Genomic DNA, 26161 nt, shown 5'->3' with positions numbered 1-26161 from the left:
TTGTAAGTTGCCCGTTTGTACATATGGATGCTTTTATATAGCATAATTCAGGCTGTCTTTTAATTTCCTTTCATAGAAAATAGTCTTTGGCAATACAGAGTGTAAGGGAGCTGAACATTTCTTAGCCATTTACATAAAAATCAAGATCAGTAGTGCCACTTAAGTAATTTTTGTATGGAAATGACTGTGGTTAACATTGTCTGTGTTTGGCTTTCATCTGTCCAAATTTATGAAGAGCCTCTGATGTCTCAAGATAACTTAGTCCTAGGGATGTCTCCATGGAAACAAGATCTTTGTTTTCTGAAATTTTATATCCTCTCCCTCTGCTTGTTCCTCCCCACCTGGAATCAGATCCTGATGGTTGCAGCACAGTTGTTCCTACAACATATATCCAGGCAGTTCCACTTACAGAAGATTTTTAACTGTAAATTAGGAAAAGATTAACAGGAAAATAAAATGAATTTTCAGAGAACAGAAATCCTGTGTCTTCACAAGTATCATTAAAGATGAGTAACAGGCAGAACACAGAGGGTGAGACAAAAGTATGAAGCTTACAGAAGAATAATTGCTTCTATTAAAAGTGTTTTAGGTTTTCCCTGACTACTTTATGGAGAAAAATCTGTGGAAACAAGGACAAGTCTCAGTTCTTTTTGCTTTCTACCACAATGAGCTGATCATAGCTCTGCGTCTGCTGACTTCATGACAAATTGTAATCTGTTATATAAAATACTTGGAACTGCTAACCAAAATCCAGGCCAGCTTTGTAATGATGAACAATTTCTGCCTTATTGGTATTCAGCTGATTTTCTGCAGTGTGCTGATGACATTTTTCATAGTTGTCCTTTAACAGAAACAAAAAAAATTGCTATTAATTGGATCTGCTATTAGTATTTGCAATAAAAATGCTGACCTTAGTAAGAAATGGAGCTCCACACATAGATCAGGCATTAGGTACAAGGTTTCTGGCACTTCTTCCTGATCCTTGTACAATCTTGCTTTCTGATGTACTAGCTAAAGAACTGCATTCGTTACCGATGTTGGGTTTCCAACAAAGAAGAAAACTCCATTCTGTTCTAACATACTGTGTATGTTTTTGATGATTGCTCTGTATATTTTGGATGATTGCTGTATTATGCAGTGATAATTCATGCTGTAGTCTAAATGTATGATTCCTGCCCTTATAATAAGAAGACATTTTATTTATTTCCTGTGATTTGCTAATGCTGCTTTTGAAATTATCTGTGGCAGGATTAAGGGTTTTACTCCCCTTTGCTAAAATCTCTCAAGTAACTTAGCCTCTTGCATGCTGTTTCCCTTTGATTCAGGCCAGAGGCGTTCATGTTGAAACATTAAGCATTCCCTGGCAGAGGGATGCTCTGCCAAAGCTTGGGTATCTAGAAAGCTTTTCCCTCAAGCTTTAGTTCCAGTCTCCTGCTGTCTGCTAAACTCTTCCAGCAGATTGAAAACAGCAGGTAGCACTGGTTATGCTACATACTTAAGAGCATTTTAAATTAGCCCATCTTAGTTACCATTGCACTTCTCTACTTGTGAGCTCTTGGGTGTATTGGAGTAGGCAGGAGGTCAGAAGCACCTTGCTCAATTCTCCAGGGCAGCATTGCTCAGTTGTGTTGAGGTGGGGATGGGTGCTTGGTCCTGCTCATGAGGTGACAGCCTTGGGTCAGCCTCTGAGGCAAGAGACCATTGGAACTGAGAGGCATCAGGCGTTTGGGAGGTTGAGTGGTGACCCTGCAATTCCGGGTGCGCAGGGGAGGCAGCTGAGTGCTCTGAGGGGAGTGCTGCTTTTCCTGTGGCTGAAGTTCTGAGAGCTGCCGACTTGCATCACTTAGAGGCATAGTCTGGGAGGGGGGATGTGAGGAGAAGCAGTCCATACTCTGGCAGTGCTGCTAAATAAGTGCTCTGCAAATGGCAGTATTGCTTAATTTGTTCCTAAATAAGCAGTTCCATATAGGTGGCTCACTTTACATAATATGTTTAAAGAATTAACTGAACCATTTTTTAGATCATCAAAGCTTCACATGTAAGATTCACGAAAGCAGATCTAAGAGCAGCATGAGTGACCAGACTACCAGACATAGTGTCACAGGGTAAACTTACCACCAGGACTTGTGATTGCAAGTAAACTGTAAACACCATACCTAGAGACACACACCCCTGCTCTCCCTGATGCTGGCAGGGCCTTGGGGTGAGGGTGAAAGGCAGCATTTGTACTATGGAATGCAGGGATTGTCTGTTCAGATTGGATGAATGTGTCCATCTTCGGTATGCTAAAGCGAAGAAGGCTGGAATAGCTGAAGGGGGTTGGGATACAGGATTTGTAGGCTTGCTGTTGTCATTCTTACTACATACAGATCATTGGGAAAACTGAGGTTGCTTGGTAATCCAAGCAGCATTGTCACTTGGGGTGTTAAGTTACTTTGTTTGCTAAAACTTTGGGGGTGGAAGGAATGAACCTGCTAATAATACACAGATCAGGCATTAGGCAATGAACCTGCTAATAATACACAGATCAGGCAATACTGACAAGGTATTCCTATAAGAGATCTTTGAATGAAAAATGTGTACCTGTGAGGCAAGATTAACATGTGATGTATTATTCAAGTTGGTTTTCATTAAAAAAATAATACATTGCTGTCTTTTCCTCTAGATTGTTTACTAAACGAAGAGAATTTCTCAGTGAGGTGCCCCAAGCACAAGGTAAGAATCCTCTCCTGGATTATACCTGGGTCTCTTGTTGCCCTCTTCTGGTTTCTAAATTTGGATTAGTAATTTTATTACCTGGGTAATGTCTGTAGTCAGAGATGCTTTTAGTTCAATTATTCTGTGATATATGCTTGTGGTATATTCTGGGGGCAAACATCAACTCAAGAAGACTACAAGTTTAAGAAGATAAAATTTTTGTTCCATCTGCTCAGTGTTTCTTTAGGTCCTTGATGACTGTTCAGAAAGCTCGGTTTCATTTCCTGAATTCTGTGATAGAATCAGTATGTTGCTTGCTATTCCTGTTTGAATGTTTCATTGGACTGTTGGGTTTTCTCCTTGGATTTACTGAGGATGCAGAAAGAAGAAAAATACTTTATGAAAAAGTTCTCCTGGTTTTTGGAGACATCTTGTTCTAGTTTACCAGTAGTAACTGGACTGAGTCCAGCCACTCAGCCTTCAGTGGGTCTGTGGGGTTCTTCTGTACATCTTTGGTTCATCAGAAGACCCCTTTGCTCCTTCTGCCCAGGGTCTGGGTGTCCTTAATGATTGTCCCCAGAGGCTACAAGCACAGTGGTGCAGAGAGCTATCTGCATGGCGAGAGGGGACAAGGTAGACAGTACATACTCTCTTGTAGCATAGTAATGGGATACAGTGCCGGGAATACCCCTCCCAACCCTTAAGGGAGGATACACCCCTGGGAGGTTGTGGACACGTCTTCCAGTTTTAAATGGTCAGAGAGTATCCAGAAAAAAACAGCTGTTCTTGTTGCCAGTTGAATACAACAGTAATTGGGCAGGCGTTTGGATGGCTTGTGCTGAATAGGAAATTATAATAGGGAAGAATTGTGTTGCTTTCTAGCAGGGATTAGTCTCCATCTAGTTCTTGTCTGCAGATCCCTGCCTAGAATTAGACTGACATCTGGTGGTCTTTTGTTTTCACAGCTTATTCTTAATCTGTCTTTTGTAAACATACAGGAATTAGCCTCATGTTCCTTTCTGGATATTCCACCACAAAATGATGTATTTATACACACGTATTTAAAATGCGCTGGAAGATTCAGTGCGCATTCACGCTCTTATCCAGAATTGGCCTACTTTTCATTATATAAAAGAAAATAAATTATTCTGCACAACTGTGGAATAATGTTGACAATGTACAGCAAGCTTAAATTAATGCATTAATGCTACAAGAACCTGCAGATCTTGCCAAACAAACCGGGAAGGATGAGCTCCCCCTTCTGTGTAATGTAACTGCCTAAGTGCCACCCTCTGCTCGACTTTGGATACTTGGCTAAAGATAATTGGAGTATGTCCTGGGTTTGGGATGGGATAGTTATTTTTTTCTTGGTACTTAGTTGCCAGCTGGGGTTAAACTATTAGAGAGGGTTGTGTATTTGAAGGCTGTTTTATTTTTGCTGCCTGTTGCCTGAAGTATTCCAGGGAAATACAGTGTTACATAGATGGCTTGAGTCACTGCTGCTGTGTGTGAGCACTTTGGAGTGATGGTGCTCAAACCATGAAAGGAAAGAGCTGGTTTAGATTCAGGCAAAGAATCCAGCTTTTCAGAGAAAATTCTGAGAAGCACATGGATTTCTAAAGTAATCTTGAAGGATGGGAGTGGGACAGCTACCAATTAAGTTCAAAACAGTTCTTCATGAGGCAATAAAATTTTTAATTCTATTCAGAACTATCCCACTGCAGATCACTTTCTTTATTTTGTCAAAAACATAACTTCAACACCAGCAGCCTTTATTTGACACTGAAGTTGGTTGGCTTTTGCTTAGTTTTCTTTGCTTTCTTTCTCTGCCCTCACTGCATATTTCACTAATCATTATTGGTTTGCTCCCAGTCTTTCTGCAGGGCAGAATATAAGCTTACTCTGTTCCTTCCATTCCAGTGGCTGGAGAGGGGAATTCCAGAGAGTGACAATGCAGGAACAGGAAGGCTGAAAACCATTGCTCTAGAATGACTGGGGAACAAATTGCATCAGTTTTTTTGCATGATACAAGTATGAGCAATTGAGAGGAAGAAAGACTTTCAATTAGTCTGTTGAAAGCGATGCTTTTAGGTAACACCACCTTAGCACTGTTAGCAAATTAGTAACTGTCTGATAGCTCACTCTGCTGTTCTGTAGCTAATGGGTGGAGGAGCTAACTTTATAAATCTCCAGCATTAAGTCCCCCAGTACAGGGCCTGTTACCCTTTGGCAGTCTGTGCCTCACACTGGTAAATACACTTCATCGCAGTAAGCAGCTCCTGGAGAGCAAAGGTGCTTCTTGCCTCATTAACTGTGCTTGACATTTAGGGCATAAGCAAGCTGAGTCCAGAGGGGACTGGTCCTGCCTTTCCATGTGCTCCCCAGTGAGCTTTTCCATTTCCTTCTGTCAGGATTGATGCTTCAACCATCCATGTCCTGAATGTGCTACTTATGCAAAATATCAGCTTTTATCACAGGGAAAATGCTGTCTGAATACTGTCATCTTTTGAAGGGCTCCTCTCACAGATCCGAACGGCTCTGTCTGCATCACACCAAGTGAGGTTGCAACAGACCTGATGAGGATGCTGAGCTGTGGAGAGGCTATAAAAGGGATGGGATACCTCACCTTTTGGTGGCTCAGCCATCTTAGATTGTCTTAAGCCATCTGTTTGGGCAATTTTCAAGTGATGCTTCTCAGCTTGTTCTACCTTTTTGTGTTAAATTCTGTATTTCTTAAAATTAACCAGGCGTTCATATCTCAGACTCTACTTTTGTGGAATTACCTGCTTTTGTCTTGGAGAAAACTCTGTCTGAAAAGTCTATTTCTGACTCCAATACTGACTTCTCTCTCTCTCTCTCTCTCTCTCTCTCTCTCTCTTTTGCTTTCTGTATGTTCCCTTTCCCTACCCCTGTCTTCCGTTTCTCCCTCATTTTCTTTTTCCTCCTCTGTTTGGCTTGCTGGTTTGTCAGCCCCTCCTTCCTTGCGCTCTTCCCTCCTTGCAGAACAAGATGGTGAAAGGCAGCCTCAGCACAGAGCAGTCGGAGCGGGGGTGAGGGGGGAAGTGTACTCCTGGGAATGGATATAAAAGCAAGCACAGGTGAGTGGGGGAGAGCTTCCAGTTCCACCTGCTGTCTTACATCCAGTGCCTTCCCCATTTCTGTAAGAAATTAAGGTGCTTTTGTATATATTCAGAAAATTTGTAGTATTTTTTTCTCTGCTACCATCCTGTTTATTTTTTTGTATTTCTGCAGCAGTTCCTTCTGTTAAACAATGAAAGGCAAAGCTCACTAGCTATTAAAACTGCCTGATTACTCTCTCAGCTAAATGAGTTGCAGAAATCTCCTTTTGTATCATGTCCATAAGGATTTGAAGGTGTTTTTCTGTGAGTCTCAGAGTAGTTAGTAAGCTTCTGTATAAATAAAGTCACCAAAGTATCTTAAATTCTATATGTAAGAAATAAATAATATTGATGAGTTCAGGATTATTGTAGGATTCCCATTTTCTGGAAATGTAGATGGATCCAGGGATAAGTAAACCAGTCAGCAGGACCCCTCTGTGTTTCTTTTGGCCCAGCTTTTTTCTCTATTTTGCAAACAGACATGGGGCGCAGAAGGTAGAACTGTATCCAGAAGTGGTCACAATTCCGTAACTTTGTAACTGCCCCAAGTTCCTCACTGCACTTCCTTCCAGCCTCCTCCTTTGTCTAGGCCCAGCGTTCATACAGCCAGTGAGAACTTGGTTGGGAATTCAATTTGTCTGAAACAGCTTTTTGCCATGTTAGCATCAGAGCTGGGTCATTTTCCTAATCTGGTTCACTGTGTGGCTGGGAAAATACACTGGCACAAGGGGGAAGTAGCACTGAGGTGGGAGTTAGCAACCAGGGAATGGGATGAGGTTGGCATTTCTTATTTCTTACCCAATTGCAAATGCACTGCAGTTCAAAGGCAATAGGGTGGATTAAAATGAAATAAGTGTTCGGTTTCAAATTAATACTTGCTAGCACCCTGTCCATGAAACTGCAGCCCAAGAAGGTTTCTTGCCTTCATTTCGCTACTCAAATGCATTTCTTACTCAAGCTATTTGCTTCGCTGTGTTTTTTCCTGCAGTCATGCAGGGGAAGTTGCTCTTTCGTGTCAGTTCTTGGAAGTGCTCATGGTAATCCCCTTCCTTCGTTACCAATCCCTTGCTTCCCAGGCACCTCTCCTGACTTAAAATCTTTCCTGTTTTTCAAGTAAAGTAATTGTGAAGTACTAATGGTGTTCTGTGTGAAGGATGAGAGATTAATTGGAAGATTGTGGGGTTTTGGTGCAGTAGCAGAAGACAGGTAGTGTCCCATATAAACACTTTTTGTAGACTGACTGCTGACTTGCTTTAGCTCAGCTGTGTTCTGTGACTTTCCATTTTTAATAGCATTCATTCCTGGCTTTGGAGTGTTGTTTTAACAGTTACCATGTAAACAGTGTTTAACAGTATTCAGTGTTTGAGTAGCTTTTTCCTTCCATGGTAAAGGTCATTGGGATTCCTTTAAGCTTTTCTCTTTTCCTTAAAATGTAACAGGCAATGTAATTCATAATGTTAAAGCAAGACAAGAGTCCCACAACCAAAGTGCCTCTTCTGGCTGTTTAACACTAGGGGAGTGATTTTTGGGCCATTCCTTTAAGCTACTGATGAACATTACTGTGTCCCAGAGACCTTTACACAGCTTTGTTCCTTGCATTATTTTCCAGTGCTAGCTCTTTTTTTATATAGGATAGGAATGTCTTGACTGAAGACCTTGCAGGCTGTGGAATCTCTGCACTGTATTCATGGTATGCTCTAGATATCTCTCTAAGGCATTATGTCTTTTGAAATCCACTTTTTGCCTCAAGTAATTCTTACCAGAAGGTCCTATTTAGCCACCCCCTTTCAATGTTCAGAATACCTTAAAAATTAGGTTCTCCAATTCCAACCTGATCTTGCATTTCAAAATAAAAGCCATACAAATCTAAAAGATCCTTATAACAACAACAACAAAAAAAATGTTGTATTACTGAGGTAATTAAAAAAACTTCAGGGGAATTCTGTAGCAGCCCAAGTAGTACTGGAACTGACCTTCTGCTGGCCTTAGTGTAAGATACAATGGATATTCAGTTGTGAGATTATTGGGCTGTTTTAGTCCTGGTTCACTCCCAGGCCTAGCAAGTGAAGAAAAATCCTGCATGTTGGATACCATCCAGGCAAGTCAGTGTATTCTGTCTTCATTGCTTCTCTCTCCCTGAGCCAGTTGCCTCTAGAACATTTGGATCAAGTCCAGATCTGGAGAGTGACTGTGAGAGCAAGTCTGGTGCTCTGGATCTTATCCAGGAATGAAGCAGGACTCTCTGTGAGTTGAGCCTGTTTCTTCCCTGAGCCAGTGCCTAATGCTCTGGACCAATTCCAGGCATGGGCAAGCTGCAGTTGTACGGGAGCCAGAGACAGCAACACAGCCCTGACACTCCCTCAGCGAGGGCTCACCGTTGTGCAGTAATGAAACCACAGAGGGCAGCTGAGCTCTCTGGGAACCTCCCCCTTTCCTCCTCAGCTGCTGCTCCCTGACCTTGCCCGTCTGCATTTTGTGTGTGCTTGCCTGACTCTTCACTCACTTGCAGCCTGGCACCTGGATGGGGGATATCTGCAGCCAAGAGTTGGGCTTGCTGGGATGTAATCTAATTGGTGTGCTGATGATCAGAGCAGTATTGACTTCTCCATCACACTTAGTTAGGGTTCCTGGAGTTTAATTGCCAGCTATGAACAAACATGGGTGTTACTTTGCTCCCAGGCACACCTCTAATTCCGTTAGCTGCTTTCCATATGCATCGCTTCTGGTGTAAGTTCTTTTCCCAAGCTCACTAGCTGTTAGGAAGGGATTTATCTAAATCATATCTAAGTAACCTTACTAAATAAATAAATTGCTGTTGGGCTCACTTGTGGTATGGGATAAGGGAAGGAAAGAATACATTATTTCAAGCTTTGCTTTCTCTTTATGCAGAATAAGACTGAGAACCCTAGTTTAGAGAAATTAAATTTTAACTTTGTAACTTCTCTTTTGAGCTGAGCCTCCACCAACTTAGCAAACTCCCAAAGTTCATTTTCTCACCTCAGAGAATTTCTGGACAGGGAGAACATGTGCCAAGCACTTGGATGTTTCCACATTTGTCTTGAAAGACATCACAAGCTTAGTCCTTCTATGAACTGTCTCTGTAATATGAAAATCAGATCCAAAAAGCAGCAGAAAGAAATATCACCTGCCCTTCAATTAGTTAGACCACACACAGCTTTACCTTTAGCTGGTGAAACCTGGCAATTTCCCAGGATTGGTTCCTGGACTCCTGTAATTTTGACACTAGTTTCACTATCTGCTACATATTCACTGGAAAGCACCACTGGATGGCCCATAGGGAAACATTTGGGTGCAGTCCCTGATGGCATCCCAGGAGCTGTCATCATGCTGGGACATGCTTGGCCCCTCTCTTTCCCAATCTCCTCAGTGTGAGGAGTGGACATGAGGTGAGTGAGCTCCTGCCTGGCTGCTGAAGGTAGAGGTGAGTGCTGTGCCATGGTGGTATGGATCATCCTGTCATCCCAGACCTCCTTCACAATTGGGCTTGCTTAATTTTTTTTTGCTGGTTGTTAAATGAAGAGTTTTTATCACATGGATTAGCTTTCATGAACTACTCACCATTGTGTATTATCTGTTTTCAGTCCACAAAGCTAAAGAGCTTTTGGTGTCGCTGCTGAGTGGGTTTTCCAAAGCCTGAGGGGCCTGTTTGCTAATGGAGGGAAGGAACCAATATTTTTTTGACTTTGTTTTTCAGGTTAGGCTGTTGAGATAAAAAGCGGTGGACATTCGTGACTGAATGGAATCTCTCCCACTGTGCAGCCATGCCCCCTCTCGACGTGCCTGCCAATGCCAGCACTTCCTTCATAAATTCTTACATCACACTCAAGACTGATGATATCACAGAATCTGACCAAGGAGTCTGAACCAGCTGTTTCCATGGACACAATCTCCATAGTGACAGTGGGGAGGGGAGGGGGAAAAAGGAAACAGGTGGGGGGAATTAAAGAGGGAGGGATAAATATATATATATATAAAGATCTATTTTTTAGTCTTGAAAGACTTTGTTTTAAATGAAAGGTGCGCTATATCCCTTTTAATGCTTTTGATTAAGATTTTTAAAACCCCATATAAATTAAAAAAGAAACTTATAGCTAAAGGAAATATTAAATCCAAAATTAAAGCAAGGCTTGTTGAGCCTAATGTTTTGTGGGAAAGAATAGCAAAACTGGGAGTACTCCAAACAGGACTTGTCTCTGTTCCTCTTGCTTTCTTCCTCACAACATCTGATGAAATTCAATTTTGAAAGGCAAATAAAATGCTGATAAATTGTTTGTAGGGTGTGGGAGGAAGGCTTGGATGATTGCAGGTAATTTGGTGTCAATAGTTGTGTCTGAGCGGTAGGGAGGTTTCAATTTTTGAGAAACCCTATTAACAGTGTAAGCTTGAATAACATCTGCAGACTCTTGGGTCATGAGACTCATGAAGTTAGAGGTGGCTGCTGCTTGCTAGGTCCCATACACCTCATTGGTGTGGGAACACCTGTACCACACAGGGGAGCGGAGTATCTGCCCTGTGTGCAACAATGTGACCCTCAGATCATTCCAAGAAGCTGCCTTCAGTTTGGAAGGCAGGTGAGAGGAAGACATGGTTTACCTGCCAGATTGGGGAACGAAAGGAAGTCTGAATGTTGGTGGAGTCAATGTGTCTTCAAACTGATTGGGGTAAATCCACTTGGCCCTCTTTTTATTTTTATATTTTTTGCCTTTCCTAAGGAAGGAAGAGGGAATGTCAGTGTAACAGCCTACACTATATGGTTATTTGGGGTAGGGTATTTTTCTTTTTTTCCCCTTTTTTTTTCTTTTCTTTTTTGTAAATTATGTAATTTTAAAACATTTGGGTTTTAGGAACAACAACAAAAAAATCATGTTTTTTTTCTTGTTAAGGCCTTAAGAAAGGGGTTAGTGCATCTTTCAGGGGTCACTCTGCCATGGGAATAAAAATAGCTGTTTCACAAACAGTTTTATATAAAAAAAGCTCAAAAAAACCAAAAAAACTAATAAACTTCATTTTAACCTTGTCTCCTTTTGTTTTGTGCGAACTTGATTTGTTTAAAAGGACAGAGACAGTACTATCTGCTGCTTTTTGGTTTCTTTGCCTTCATCGGTTCTGCCTTCAGTGATGACCTTCTGAACTGGCCCAGCAAGAGGAAGACCACAAAGGCTTTGAAAAACTAAAGCTTAGGATTTGTTTGATGTTCAGAGTTAACGAGCCAATGACTGGATGAATTTTCTGTTCATGTGAGCTGGTGGTATTTCACCAGGTCACTGACTTCTTTCACTCATAGGATGGTAGCATATCCTAGCGATATCAAACAGCGTGTTGTTTACTGGGAAGTCACTAGAGATAGGGATCTAACCAGCATGACATGGATAAAAAATGGAGTTGATATTGTGGGAAGAACTATTTTAAAAGTTATGTACTGGATGCTTGCTCAACTACTCACATTTTGGAGTATTCAGCACATAAAAATAAAATCTATGATAGCTCATATTAAGATATCTATTTTAACTCTATTTTTAAAAGATCGATTTAAAGATTTGGGAGATAATTTGGCAGTTATTTATTTCTATAAGTTGCTACTCTCACTCATAAATATTTGGAAAGAAACGGCAGCCTTCTGCTTACTCCTTTCCCAGTAGCAGCTACTGAAGTTAGTATGTCCTTTACATTAAGAAATAGACCTGTTGTGATAAATGTCACTAATGTGTCATGAATTGGTGCTGAAAATATTTAACTGCTGGTGTAGTCAGAAAAAAGTCATTTTTAGCATAGTTAATGTGATTGAGTAAATGACTTCTTTTCAACTGAATAAAAATTGTTTTTTTTTCATAGTGTCTGTTCTATTCTACATATTCAAAAAAAAAAGTTCCTGTTATTGCATTGATTTTATGTTGGTGAAGAGTCATCTCTGTATGTAGCACTGTGACAGCAGAACAGTGTGTGCTGGAACTGCTGAATTTGACACTTTCACTTTGGCTCTTCAGGGTGGTGTCACAGCAGAGGCAGAAGGTTTTCGGGTAGCTGGGAGGGAGCCTTGGAGGTTTTCCATGTGGGAGCTTGTGGCAAATATGGAGATTCAATATTTCCTCATGCACTGTGGCTGGAAAGTAGTGGCAGTTGTGTAGAGCAAATAAAGAAGTGGTACCACAGTCAATTCTGTGGGGAGTATTTCACAGTGGGAAGTGCTTAAAATCCTTCAACTCAGCTGTGGCTTAATCCCCCCAGTGCTGTGGTCAGAGGTGAGGGGTGCTCTCCAGAGCAGGATTGTGCTTGGTGGTCGAGGCTTTACAGAAAGCAGAGCTGTCATGATTCTAAAACTAACCCAAGAGGAATTAAAACAATGTGTAACGGCTTCCTGGGAGAACTTGGAAATTATCCAGAAGAGTCATAAAATCCTGTTGGAAATAAAAATTTCTTTTGGCTGAGAAAATACAAAGTGCTGAGTGGATTTTGAAAGCTGTTGTACAAAACATTTACCTGCTACATCCTGCAAAAGCAATTATTAACAGCTTGACATCGTGGATACCGCAACCTGGAAAGAAAGAAAAGGTTTGGAAGTCTTGGCTAATTTAGAATTTGTGGAGCAGAAATGACCTGCAGCAGAACCTTGAAAGAGATTGTGTATAGATGAGAATGGCATCCATTTGGGAATTACCTGTTTGGATGAGGAATGAACTAACAAGAGCTTGGATAAGGCAGCTCATTTTCAAAGTGTTTCTCCATGCTGACTCCCATCGGGATCTCTTGAAAGAGACTTACACCAATGTGCTGGAATTGAACGTGATGGTTCAGCAGCGCTTCCAAGCTAACCAGAGTGAGTCAGCACGGCTGCATGGGGTCAAAGAAAAAGATGTTTTCACATCAAGAATAAGGAATGGATTCAACACGCAAAGGATGTTTTTTGATATGACAAGGATAAAGGGAGTCCTGCAGGAGCTGGTGGAAGCCCTGAGATGTGTACAGAGCAGATCTCGATACCAGGAGCTGCCCATCGATATATTTGTTTGTATGTATTCCATGTGAAATCCATGCTTGGAAATCCGAGGCACAGACCACTGTGGATCGTGCAGCACGAGAGAAAGCCGTATCAGCTGCTCCTGCAGAGGGCAGTGGCCAACCTCACTAATCTGTACCACAGAGGTATGAGAGGGAGTTTTACTTGGGGTTGTGACATTCTTGAACCTTTTGAATTGCTTAGAACAAGACAAACCGATGATGCTCAATAGTATTGAAATAAAAAACATTCAGGGGTTCAGGGTGCAGGATCTGCTGAAGAATGGTGCACATCTAGTTCATGGAGTCCAGCTAATGGCAAGCTAAAGAAATTCATTTTTGGTGGGACGTGCATGTAAAAAACAAAAAAGTTTGTTGAGCTATGGGCAATTGAATGACGGCTCTGGAATTTTCACTTTTTAATGTGCAGTAATGTACATTAAAATGTGTATTCAGAAAGATAATACCTTAAACTGGCACAGTTACAGGGGGAACATTTGGGGGCTGATTTAGATATAAACTTTATAAATTATCATGCCTATTAGCTGAGTCATTATGTAAGGAATTACCTGTGCTGTCCCAAGTGCAGTGGGTGTCCTGGACGTTATAGAAATATTTGGTAGAGTGCTACAGCATTGGTCTGTCTGATGTAATCCCTGGCTTGCCAGAATGACTGAAAGAAGCAGTCCTTTATCTCAAAATGTAAAAAATTAAGTGTAAATATCATACTTTTGGAAGTGGAACAGGATATTTAATGGTTGAGGATGAATAATTCACCACTGCTCTGGAATTTTTTTTTAATTATTAAAAGTTATATGAAAACAAACAGAATACAGGTAATCCAGGTTCAGTTCCAGATCTAGAAAACGCAAAGATACAGTTTTACTGACTTTGCTATGAGATGCTGAAAGAGTAGTTGCAATCTTGGCTTTGTGTTAGAAATCCTTGTTGTAAAACAGGATGAGATTCTTGTCTGGCTGTGAAATTCCAACAAACAAGTTTATGTTTGAGTTTAGTTTTTTGTTGCAGGTTTTTTGAGATGGAACTCTGGCAGCATATTACAAATCAGAGAACTTAGTCAACAAAGGTAGAGGACAAAATAATTATTAGAAAATTGTGGGAGACTGGTAACACTCTGGTACTTTCTCCTGGCATTGCTACAGGCCAGTGAGAGCTTGGCTAATGCACACCACTGAAAAATTTGCTCCATACGAATATCATGCACCATGACCTCCCTACCCGACCTGTGCTATTCAGCCAGAAATTATTATGTAAATCTCTGAAGGAGATTATGGGGTTTTTCCTTAGAGTGCAAAGGTCAGTGAAATAGTTGCTGTCATCATCCCTATATGTGATTGTTTACTTGTTTGTTCTGTCTGTACTTCTGGTGGAATCCAAAAGGTTTATTCTGTCATCCAGCTGGAAAGTGAAGAGAGTGCTGCTTACAGAATCTTTTTGTAGGATTTAATTTCTTAAGTGGATCCCACTTCCTATTTAGTACATGGAAGTGTTAGTGTTTAACCTGAACTGGAAGGAAAGCATCGCTTGTTTGCTGGCTTCTTCCACAGGGCAATACTGAGAGCTGAGATTGCTTCTCTTCCCCCTTCATCCTCCAGAGGTTTCTTGCAATTTATTGCTTAACTCAGTTTTAACGCTGCGGTTTCAAGGTATTGACCTTAACTGGCCAGCTTTAGAAATGCTGATATTTCTTAGCAGCCCAGAGAGACTTAACTCCCATCCAAATAATTTGAAAAAGAAAAATAGTCTTCTAGCACATAGCAAACCTCCTGTGAAAGAAACGTTCCACTCTAGCTGGGCTTCAGGCTTCATCCTGACGTGTTCTCCTCTGTGTGATAAAAACTGCTTGCATGTGCCGCTGAACATGAGCATGGCCAGGTTACCTGCAAATACCACCTGTATTGCATTAGGGGCTTTTCGGTTGTAGCTATCCCTGCTGACAGCCAAACTTGGAGTCACAGTAGATTTGGAGGTTGGTGCTCCCTGGCTTTGAGATACAACATGGCAATGGTTTTCTGAGTTTTATTGAAATTGCTTATTTTCAGTGCCACATCTTTTAGTGGGGAGCAGCAAAGAATGGCAGAGAAATTGTTGGGGAAAGAGCTGGGAGGCGTTTACACTGAAAATAAAAATTGTGCTGTAAGGGTAAATTTGCACTGTATAGCGAGAGACCTCTCAGCTGAAGCCAGTTCATCAAAGAAATGTCACCACCTCTCATGGTTTTATTACAAAATCAGAGTCTGTACACTTCACAGCATTTGTATGATAAAAACTTTATTGGACATTCACCCAAGTTCTTGCCCACCGGAACTGGGTTTCCTCTCAGAAGAGAAATGGAATTATTAGATTCTTACAAATTGTAGATTATTTTGAGGACATTACTTTGAAGGCTGTTGGAATTACAGCAACCTGGATTATGGGGCATAACAATATCTATTTCTTCTCATGCACTTTTTCATCACCTTGAATTTAAAGTAACGTGCACGTAAGACAGATCTCACGGTTTGCATTTGTAGTCAGAAGAAATACAGAAGAGTGAACAAATTACTGTTTAGAGTTGTACTGTGAAATTCAGAATTGGCAGGTGGCAATGGAATTCAAAGAGGCAAGAAAGCACCGTGTTGTAAGCAGAACAAGGATGAATTTAATGTTACACTCCTGGGTTTTGTAATATTTTGCTGCTTTGGAAACCAAGGTGAGGAAGTCACTGTATAAAGTGGATGTTGCAGTCTCTGTGTTCACCTGGTGTCCTGCTGTGGCTGAAACTTCTGAGGAGGAATCACTACCTGTATGGGTGATAGATGGCAAAAATACAACTGCCCATTTGGGAATGAAGGCAGAGAGCTGCACTCTGCAAGAAAATAAGCCAGTAAAATAAATGCTGCTGAGGGAGACTTCTCCTGCAACCAAAGGCAGAGGCCATACAGAATGGCCCGATTTTGTAGCATCTAAGCTGGTTTCCAGGGCTGTGTTTGACTCTGCTCCAAGTGGGAATCATTCTTGGCTTTACATGACAGGAACGTGTGCCAGGAGAAGAAACAGTTTCCAGAGCTGTGAGATGGAAGTGGGCATTTGCAGCCTTAAAGAGGACATCAAGGTTTGCAGGCCTCTTGACTGACTCCAGCTGCATTTCTACGAAAACCAGCAGTGTCACGTTGCCACAGGAACACAAAAGACTTGGAAAAGATGCTGTTTACAGCAGAAGTGTAAACATTCCTTATGACCAATGTGAAAGATGGACTTAGCAAACATCAAGTTTGTGGTCTGCTGCTTCAGGAAAAGGAAAGAAGGTGCATCTTTTTAACTGCACAGACTTGTTGCTGTCTAGAGGATTAACGTATCAGAAGATGTACAAATTATTATTAGAAACACCGCTAATCAACAGCAGTGACTGTAGGACTGCCAGTAACTGGGAAAAATTCTGCTTTGGAGCACGGCCCTTTGGCCTCAACCACTGCCCACCACTCATGTTGGATAGATTCACCCCTGAGCTGGACATGACAGTTCTATGATCCAAAGTTCCTCTTGAAAGTAAGGAGAAGTGAGAAAACCTTTTACAAGTGGCCCAGTCATGTGAAAGAGTCATGGAGAAATAACAGGCCAGTAGAAGTCTGGGGAGGTTTTTTCCTGAGGTTCTTCGAGGGAATGCTATGCCATGAGAGGGACCCTGAGATCATTGGAATGGCATTTGAGGGCCTCACTGGTGGAGGTGGCTGTTGCTGACGACCTTTTCTGTGGGAAGCTCTGTGTGAGTGAATTTTGGAAGAACAGTCCAGGTAGGTACCTTACCAAACCCATTCTCTGCCTTTTTATTAGACTACAGAGCAACAGGCCCTGAAATTCACCCTTTAACATAGAAAAGCCTTTTTGCATCCAAACGATTGTTCCAAATAGGAGATTGTCTTTGTTGTGCTTCAAGGGGGAGTGTTGGCCAGGTCACCAGGGTTGGTTGGTCCCTCTTCAGAAATGCATCAATATGGTTTTCTACCTCCAGTCAGTGGCATGCCACAGAAACTGGAATACAACACCTGATGTTCATTTTCTAGGGTTTCATTTGACCTCTTTGAAAGAGCTGCTTGAGACAGACACCAGAAGTCTTTGCAACCTGTATTTACCATTTTTGCTGAGAGAGAGAGACAGAGGGGGAATGAGATTTGCCCCTTATTTTTAGTATTTATTTGAGTTACTTGGACTTTAGGAGTAGCTGATCAAAAACCTGAACAACCTTTCCCAGTCTGCAGCTAAGTGGGCAATGCAGGGCTTGGTGGAACTTCTTGTTCCTTACAATTCAAGAGGAAGAACAAGTCAGGGGCTTGCCTGAAGAGCAGCCTCTTCATGTCTGTTAGCCACAACCCCCTACAAAAAAGCCACAGTCTTTTTTTGGCCTACCCATGCCTTCACTAGGTGCATTAAGAATATAGCAGTTTGTAGTTTTTAAGAACATATGTCCTTACCTTTTTAATATGTAAGCCTGCACGTATGTCTGGAAATACGTAAGGGTTCAGAAGTGGAGGAAAAAATGTTCATTGACCAGCTTGTATGACCTTGGGTGGGAGTGGTAAAAACCACAGCTAAGGTCTGTCACAAGTTCAGGGGGCACTTCAGCAATTAAAATGTCACAACTCAAAATGTCCCACAAGGCACTGAGCCTCTGTCTGGCAAACAGGCAGTGTATATGAAACAAAAAAAAAACCCTTTCCATGGAGTAAGCAGGTTTTGTACCTTCAGGCCACAGCTTCCAACATGCTCATCCTTGAAATGAGCTTCTCACAGCCACACAACACAGCAACTCCTGTATTTCCACTTTACTTTCACTTCTGCCTCAAGTGTGACAGCAAGTGTTTGAGCGTGATTTCTGCTGCAGCCTGTTGCAATTGTCAGAGCAGCCAACTATCTCCAGTCATTCTGAAAAGCCTTGTGGCACTCTGATTCAAAGAGCCCAAGACAGTTCATAAGAGGTGTGAGCAGGTGGAGACACTCCCATTCTCGCTTCCACTGCTGAGGGGTATCTGTAAGACTGTCATTGCAGTTCTCCATCTTTCATTACTTACAGGTGATCTGTGCATTGCATGGCTGTGTTGCTCGCAGGTAACTCAACCTGTGTGCCATCATTTGTTGTGGTGTAACTCAAAGGTTCTGTTTTGGAGTAGTAGCTCAAGCAGGAGCCCTGCCTCTCACCCTGATGTGGGATCAAGGGTTATCTGTAGCTGGTCCCTGTCCCTCAGGAAGCACAGTATGCCCAGTATCTCCAGGCTCATGCAGAAGTTACTGCCTTGCTATCTGGTGTCTACTGCAGTGCTGTTACACTTCACCAACTTCTGTTGGAGTTTTGACCTATCACATGTATTCATCATCCAGGCAGGTCTGAAGTCCTGAGATTCTGCCCCCCCAACCCCCCCTCTCTTTCTCTTCTTTCTTGTTCTTTTACAGAATCAGAACATTTATTTCAGACTCTTAAAACTTTGGTTTTTTCTTTTCCAAAACAGAAGAAATTTTCTGCAGTGTTTGCAAAGGTATACCTGCTCTAGATCAAAAAATTAAATAAGAATTCAAACTGTGTCCGTGATCAGGAAACCCATCCAGCAGCCAGGACACACATGAAATTTTTACTTGTCATCTACATTCATGTTCTAAAGCTCTCCAGAAATCCTGCTATAGAACAGACTGGAAGGCACCTTTCAAGGTCTCTGGTCCAACCTGATGGCTTTGTGAAGGTCAGCCTCAGAACTATACCAGCCTGCTCGAGGCTTTGGACAGTCAAATTTTGAAAACCTTCTAGTACACTCCACACTATCTCTGGGCCCCTGTTCCTGTGCTGAGCTGTCCTCTCGGAGCAGCAATTCTCTGTATCTAGTCACAGTTCTCATTGTTGCAGCTTGTGATTTGCCTCTTGCCCTGTCACTGTGCCATTTGGAGAAGAATCTGACTCCACCCTGCCTATAAAATCAGCAGTTCATGGTGGTATGACAGGTTAGGACAGTCAGGCTGCTTGAATCCCTGAAAATATTTAGCAGTGGTTTTAATCCCAAAATCCAGCACACCTGCAGGGCTTTGGTGCAACTGTCCAGAGTAGCTTGGGGAATTGGGGCAGCAGTGGGTGTTTATTCTGGATCCAGTTCCTGCAGGGAGCTGTGCCTCAGTCCCTCCCTCCACAGCCAGGACAGGGGAGTGTAGATCACTGCCTGCCTTCTGCAGTTCTTTCCTTTGGGAAAGAGCTACCAGAGCGTCAAAGACTCGAGCCTTCAAAGCTTTACTTCTTCTAACTGCAATTCCCTGCTAGCTCCTTGCTTGCTTTTTTCCTACTTTCCAGCAAACCTGATGTTCAGGTGAAAACCAGCGGTCTTCATCCTGGCTCCATCCAAGCCTAGTCTGCTTGAGGGAAGCAGGACCGAAACCCCTTTCCTTCTCACAGCCCCGAGCTCTTCGCACCCTCCTCTGCCTCCCTGCTCACCTGCCCCCTCCTCGATCGCTGCCGCCTCGCAGCCCTCGGTGGTTCTGTCCTTGCTGAGCTCCTGGCCGACCCAGAGCAGTGGAGGCGGCCTTGAGGGCTGTCTGGTGCTGCCACCTTAAGGCTCTCAATTCGTACTCCAGCAAAACCCGTGCCCGCCTTCCCTGGGGACAGAGGGTGGGGAGCTGGGGCCTGGCCAGGGGCCGTCTGTAGCAGCTGGAGGGTGACACAAAGCCCTCACCCCGCTCTCGCTGAGCCCGCGGCCCCCTCCACCAGCTCTCATGGGAAAGCATAGCAGGGTTTCACGGAAGTTTTTGCGTGCATCTCGATTTTGTGGCTTGTGAGAAACCCTCCTTTGTAATCTGTAGTGCAGAGTCCGAGCAGATGAGGCAGGAGATGAAAGTTTCTCTCTCAGAGGTTTCTACAGCCTGCCTTTCTGTGGGGAGAGAGAGGGCTTGAGCCTTGTTTTCATCGGCTCTCAGCCACAAATTAGAGGTGTGGATGCATTTGCACTTTGAATGCTTTTTGGTGGCAAATTTTGTTGTTGTTTGGCTTATTGTGTGATCTGCAGCCTTTCCCTTCCCGTTGTGCTTCTGGCTGAAAATTCCTGTGCTGTGTGACACCGAGAGGGGGCATCTCTGACCTGAGGGTCTGTCTGAAGCCACTTCTGGAGAGCAACCAGCCAGGGGAAGAGAGCGAGATCAGTGGCAGCTCTGACACAGCAGAGACCATGGAAGTCAGCTTGGCTGGGGTTGGCAGCTTTTCCCTCTACTGCTGTTGCCTCCAGCAGCACAAGCAGCAAGGTGTGCTTGTAGGAACCCATGTGGATTCTGTTTCCAAAGGTGGTGGGATCCGTCTGCCACAAAGCTGTCAGCACAGGAGGTGCCCTTCATAATCAAAAGACTTGCACAGGAAAACAGGTAGCATTAGAAATAGTTGCTGATTTTTAACTCTGAGTGCAAAGGTTATCCCAGGTATTAGGCCTTAGGTCAAAACAAAGTGAACACAAATCAAAAAGCTTTTGATTTTGAAAAAGGCAATAAAGCATCATTAAGTTAAAAAAAGCAATTGAGGATTTTTGTGAGGCCTTTCCCTCTTTCTGGATATGAGCCAATATGCTTTATCCTGGAGTAGCACAAATGAGAAAGGGTCTGCAGAAAGGATTTAACTCACATACATAGTGCCTGTGTTCAGTCTATAGGAGAACTAAGGTTTGTCATCTCCATCTGTGGCATGGCTTTGAAAATTTCCACAGTTTTGTGGTTTTTTTAAGAAACCCAACAGAAAGTTTTAAACTGTTATCACCTCAAAAGCATTCCTTTTTCATGGCTAGCTCAGGCCTGCATGTTGCTGGTGCTCAGGGACACCTCATTCAGAGCTGCAGGTGCTGGGTCATGCAGCTATTCCCAGGGAACCTGGGATTCAGCAGTTTTAGGAAGCTGCTGCTTCTGTGCAGGTGGGGAAGCTGCGTATGTCAAGGAGCTTGCTGTTTTGCCATCAGAAGGAAAGAAGCAGGCACCAGCACATCCTGGGGTGCTTCCTTACCACTCACCTGCTACATGGCACTGTGATGTCTTTCAGCAGCAACTTGGACTTTTGGTCAGCTTAAAAATCACAAAAATACTTTCCTTCTCAGTTTCTCTTGCAGCCACCATCTTTGATCCTTCCTCCTTCCTGTGGATACCTCCTGAGTAAAAGAGCGTGAGTACTTTTGTTGACACAAAAACACAATTACAAATGAGCACAGAAAATTAGGCTTGTTATGTGCAGTTGCTGTGAGAGTGTAGGAAGTACTGTTGGCAAAAGTAACCTGCAGATCATTTGGTATGGAGCTCCAAAGGTAACTGACAAACTGAAAGCCCAGTAGTATGGTCTTGCATGAACTTCCATAATTTCTAATTTCCATTTCACTCCATATGCTCCACCATTTCTAATTCATCTGTGAGCACAACTGTGCCAATATTTCAAATAAAAAATTATTTGGGGGTTTTCTATTCCTACAGAGATACAAAATACACATTCTGAGTTCCAATGCACATTTGGATTTGTGAAGCATAAACTATCATTGGGAGCATCACACTAAAATCAAATATAAACAACCCCCCCATTTCACTGTCATAGTACACACAGCAATCTTCTATTTGCAGCACACTAAGAAAAACTTCTAAATGCTGACTTTTATTCAAGCCATTGTTTATCCTGACAGAGAAGGGGTTTTTTTGATAAAACCATGAAAAATTCTTAATGAGAACTTGACGCTGCATTATATATGAAAATAATAAACTCTGTACTCTAGCAAGCATACTGTTCTCTCAGAAATTATGAACAGAGGGTTTAGATCATCAAAACTGTATGTTTGAATATTTTCAGTTTAGTGTGTTAATATCATCTGATATTAATGATTAATGAGTGAAAAGATAGAGAATTATTGCTGAAACCTGAAATCTGACTTTCCTATGAGGAGACAGAATCACCCAAGGTTATTCTGTCTGCTCCTGAGAGCCACGAGCATTGGATTAGCCAGATTGGCTTCCCTTTTTCTTATTTTATTCATAAATGACTAAATTGAGGACCTAACTATGAAAAAGCAGCATCCCTGACTATCCTTCCAAGGCATGGAAACAGCAGCAAAATGCTTCCAGTGAAAAACTCCCTCTGCCAGAAGAAAAAGATCCTAGCTAGACACTTCCTGGAACCAGAGAGAGTCTTCAGGTTAGTCTTCCACTCTTTATCTATTTTAATCTGTATTTGAGATCATTAGCAACATATATCTTTGATTTGTAATCATTCTGGTATCAGTAGGTGATATCATAGGTATCACCTATGTAATCATTCTGGCTCATTAATGCCCTTTGCACCAGGATTTGTAGATTCTTTATCACAAGTGAGTAAACAGCTCCAATAAACACATTATACAAGTGAGGAAATGGAGCCAGCAGCCAGCTGAGTGCTGCTCTCTAAGGCACAACCACTTAGGTTTAGGCTTGTGCTTCAGGTTAGGCTTTTGAAAACCACAAGCCCAGACCTTCAGGGATGTTTCAACTCCAAAATGCATGCAAAGTGGAGTACTTCATGTCATCTCATTACATTTGATTACAATCACTTCATTTCAGAATTTTGTTTTATTTCTTTACATTGAATTTAGTTTTAAGTCTACCATACTCAGATTGTTTCACTTTCTTCTCTGATTTCAAGATGTCAATGAGTAGAAATTCAGCAAGGTTTGGTCCATTTCCATGCATTTTGTGTCATCCCAGACCATTTTATTGTTTTCACTTTGTTTCAGAATTCTCTCTTTTTTAGCATTTCATTTCATCCCTTTCTTCTCCTGTCCATTCATGTCATTCCCTGATTTCAGGATTTCAATCAGTATCATTTTCAATTAGTATAATTTTGGCAAGTTTTGCTTCTTACACTGCACCTCATGTCCCAAAATTAGGAAAAAAAGTCAAGAAAGAGACAGGAGAAGAAATTGAAGGAATGAAATGCTAAGAAAAGAGAGAAAATTCTGAAACAAATGGAAAGCAGTAAAAGTGACTGGGATGACCTGAAGTGCATGGAAATGGAGTGAAGCTTCCCCATTAGATCCTCATTGAAACCTTGAAACCAGAGAACAAAGTCTAACAAACACCCTGGATAGGAGATATGATGAAATAAAACTTTTCCTTTTCTGTACAGTGGTGCTACCTCCAAAGCACAGTTAATACATCCCATTAAACTATGCAGCCAATGTCTGGTAGCTAGGCCACAGTCCTAACAGATGGAAGCTCTAGTTTGATTCCCCATCATGCTGAGGAATTCTTACAACTCTCTATTCTGACTTGGGGGAAGGAAGGTCCACTATCTACTCAGACTTTCTAGAGAATGTGGGGCAGAGCCTCTTCTTTCTATGTTCTTTTCAAAAAGCAATAGGTGTTATCAAACCTCACAAGGTTCTTACATCAGCCTCCATTTCACTCATGGTCTGAAACTTCCTAACATAGTCAGCCCCTCTGAAGAGTGCAATAAAGTGAAGTCTAGTCTCTAGACATTGAACAGACCAAGTATGAAATAATTATCAAAATTACTGTGTCCCTATTAACATTCACAGTATTTGGAATCTGAGACAGTAAAAAGCAAAAGAATTAAAGTACAGTGGAGAACCAAGTACATGCTTACCTGGTAAGCAGATCATCAGTTATGCCTCCAGACTTACTTAGAACTTTTGATCTCTGCACCCAAATTCCATTCTGGGCTTCTACTGGACCTGCCTCAAGACATGTCATGTAACATTCCTTTGTTTATTCACATGGATACAGAAAGGCAGATGCTACTTCATTCTCAAACTGCAATGTTTTCTAAAATGAAATTAGTGTATTAAGCCACTTTGAGGCAAGACAGACTCCCTATATTTATATTACACTTCAGGTTATACTTAGGAAAACAATATCTTAAAAGCAGAGTGTCATTACTTCTACTATATAAAGCACTGAGTAAACAGCAAAACTAAAAGAATTTAACTGGAAGCTAGTCTCAAGTATTTGCTTGAAGAGTTTAAACAGAAGAACGATTTATTTAATAACAGCTTTACTGGAAACAATTTTTTTCAGCATTGCTAAGCAGTGATGCCTTCCATTTGAAGATGGACATTTAAATCACCCATATAATCTAATGTTTGGAGAAATGTAGTTACATTTACCATTTTGGTATCTGAGTGCAAAGAAAATCCTAAACCCAGGAAAATTATCTGACACAACATCCACTCTCTGCTGTCCATGTTCCCAGAAATGTATCTGGTAGAAATATCTGCCTTTTTCCATCTTCTGCATGTTGAGTTCATGAACATTGCTGTGGGAAAGTTAGTGCTGGGACACATCGTGCTCTTTCCTTACAAAATACTCATATTGAAAGCAGGTATTCAATATTTCCCAGACAGTTATGAGAAAGTCCAGCTCTGTGCCCTGGCAAGCCCATGTTGTTCTCCTGGCAGCTTCAGAACCCTTAAGCAGAAGAATCATACAGGGTGACATTCATGGAATAGGAAATGATGTCTGCCAGGCTAATTGAAGCCATAGAAAGCACAGAAAAAATAATCTTAAAATGCATTCTGTATTGATCCAGGTCTCAGAGAAAGTGTGTTCCAACAGCAATCTGCTGGTTTGCAAAACAAGTTTTCTATTGCTGTCTGCAGTACATGTATTTGTAGGCTTCATATACAAATTCATAGATAGGAAAGCTGTTAAAAGTTTACTATATTTGGGTACTAAATGGCACAATTGAAACATGCACAAATCACAACCAGGGCATCTCCAACTCAAGAAGTTTAGGAAAAATATAAGCAAATGAAATTATTAACTGGGTAGTGCCATAGCTCAGTGTCACAGGGCAAATCAATGGCAGAAATTAAACCAAGATGATTTTGTCTGGCTGGCTTCCAAACCATGGATTTAATGACACCATTCTTTCCAAAGGTGTCTGTGGATCTCAATCTCACACTTTAGAAAAGTAGGATGAGTTTTTCTGTGTGGACTTAAATGTATCTCTTATGGAAAAGAAATAATAACAGGGTTGTAGCCAGTAGCTGTTTCCAAAATTCCCCAGGATGCTCTCATTACAGCGAAGAAAAACCCCAAGGTATCAGTATTAAACCAAAAATGAAAAGAATAGCAAGATATTCACAGCTCCTGAGAAGCTCAAAAAGCAGAAAACCAAAAGCAGCAGCTGAGAGAAATCAACAGCCTATGGTATCGGGGGCGTGAGCCATGTTTTTCTGACACTTTCACAAGAGAATGTGAGTCAAGGCAACTGCTGCCAGTCATTTTCCAAATGAGCAGGCATCTTCTCAGAGCTCAGACACATCACAGAGGTTTAATGGAATCTTCAGGAGGCGTTTTGGACCCCTGTTGGAACCACAACCTGTGCAAAGCAGCCCCTTGATTCATTACCTCCCCAGTGCTGAGTTTAGAAATTGCACGTGCTGAGCTCTGTTTGGCTAACTCAGATTGAAGTAACAGTGGGAACAGTTTAGCCTGTGGGAGAACTGAATTTGGCCATTAAAGCCAAGCCAGCTTGCTCTGATCTCTGCTTAACCCCTGTTAACATGACGAGGATGCTGTGGTTAGGGCCCATAAGCACAGCTTTGGGCTTGCTGAGCCATTGCTGGGCAGCGTTACATGTACATGTGAGCCCAGTCCTGGATCATCTCAAGCTCTGTGAAATGTCAAGTCAAATAAAGCCATTCTGCTCTTTTCATTTTCATTTTTCAGTCCTCACTGTCCAAGGCTTTTCTAGGGGTGACTTCATCTCAGTGGCTGCTTTATTCATCCAGATGTTGATGTTTGCAGCAACTGCACAGCTCACTCTGACAAACTGCTCACAGCATCACTGGAGCTCGTCTCTTTGACATCTTCCAGCACCAGCACAGTGTTGACTCTCTGAGGTGAAAGATGGGGCCTGAGACATGCGTTGCTTTTGGCACCAAGTTCAGAGTCATTGCTCTTTCAGGGCAAGGGACGTGTCTGAGGATGGGATGGCATGAGGGGTAACAGCATGGGCAGGGATGGGTGAAAGAAGTAAAGTTCAACTACAACTCACTTTGGTGATAAGCAAACTGGTGCGATTGATATAGGAAAAAGGGTAGGAAGCCATGTGGAATTTAAGGAAGAAAAGCCTGAAGAACAGATTTCTTTGCAATGTGGGAAGGCTGGCAGTAAGTCATAGTAACAGTAACTATGAAAGACTTGGCTATTTCAGTTCTGCTGACTGCTTTATTATGAACAAGCTGTTAGCACAGTCCATCTTAAGGCTGTAGAAGTACTTCTAATGTTTAAAATCCCCGTCTGAAGGCCAAGAAAGTCACAATGAACCAGCTGAGACTGAAATTTCC

The 26161-nt window shown here is 42.0% G+C and overlaps 1 protein-coding gene across 7 annotated transcripts in view; it reads left to right on the top strand.

Moving 5' to 3' along the window:
* TCF20 (transcription factor 20) overlaps positions 1 to 11665 on the top strand; it is a 131122-nt gene extending 119457 nt beyond the window's left edge. For 6 of the 7 annotated variants that reach the window (XM_030960558.1, XM_030960554.1, XM_030960555.1 and 3 more), the window contains 3 exons: positions 2666 to 2715; positions 5668 to 5795; positions 9532 to 11665. In XM_030960558.1, the coding sequence (XP_030816418.1) occupies positions 2666 to 2715; positions 5668 to 5751 (134 nt within the window). In that variant the 3' untranslated portion in view covers positions 5752 to 5795; positions 9532 to 11665. The remainder of the gene's footprint in view (positions 1 to 2665; positions 2716 to 5667; positions 5796 to 9531) is intronic. The other variant, XM_030960560.1, reaches the window with a different exon arrangement.
* The last annotated feature ends 14496 nt before the right edge of the window (positions 11666 to 26161 follow it).

This window comes from Camarhynchus parvulus, chromosome 1A, assembly GCF_901933205.1.
Source record: "Camarhynchus parvulus chromosome 1A, STF_HiC, whole genome shotgun sequence".
In the NCBI taxonomy this organism is placed as follows: Eukaryota; Metazoa; Chordata; class Aves; order Passeriformes; family Thraupidae; genus Camarhynchus; species Camarhynchus parvulus.
This window is presented reverse-complemented; position numbering and strand designations above follow the sequence as displayed.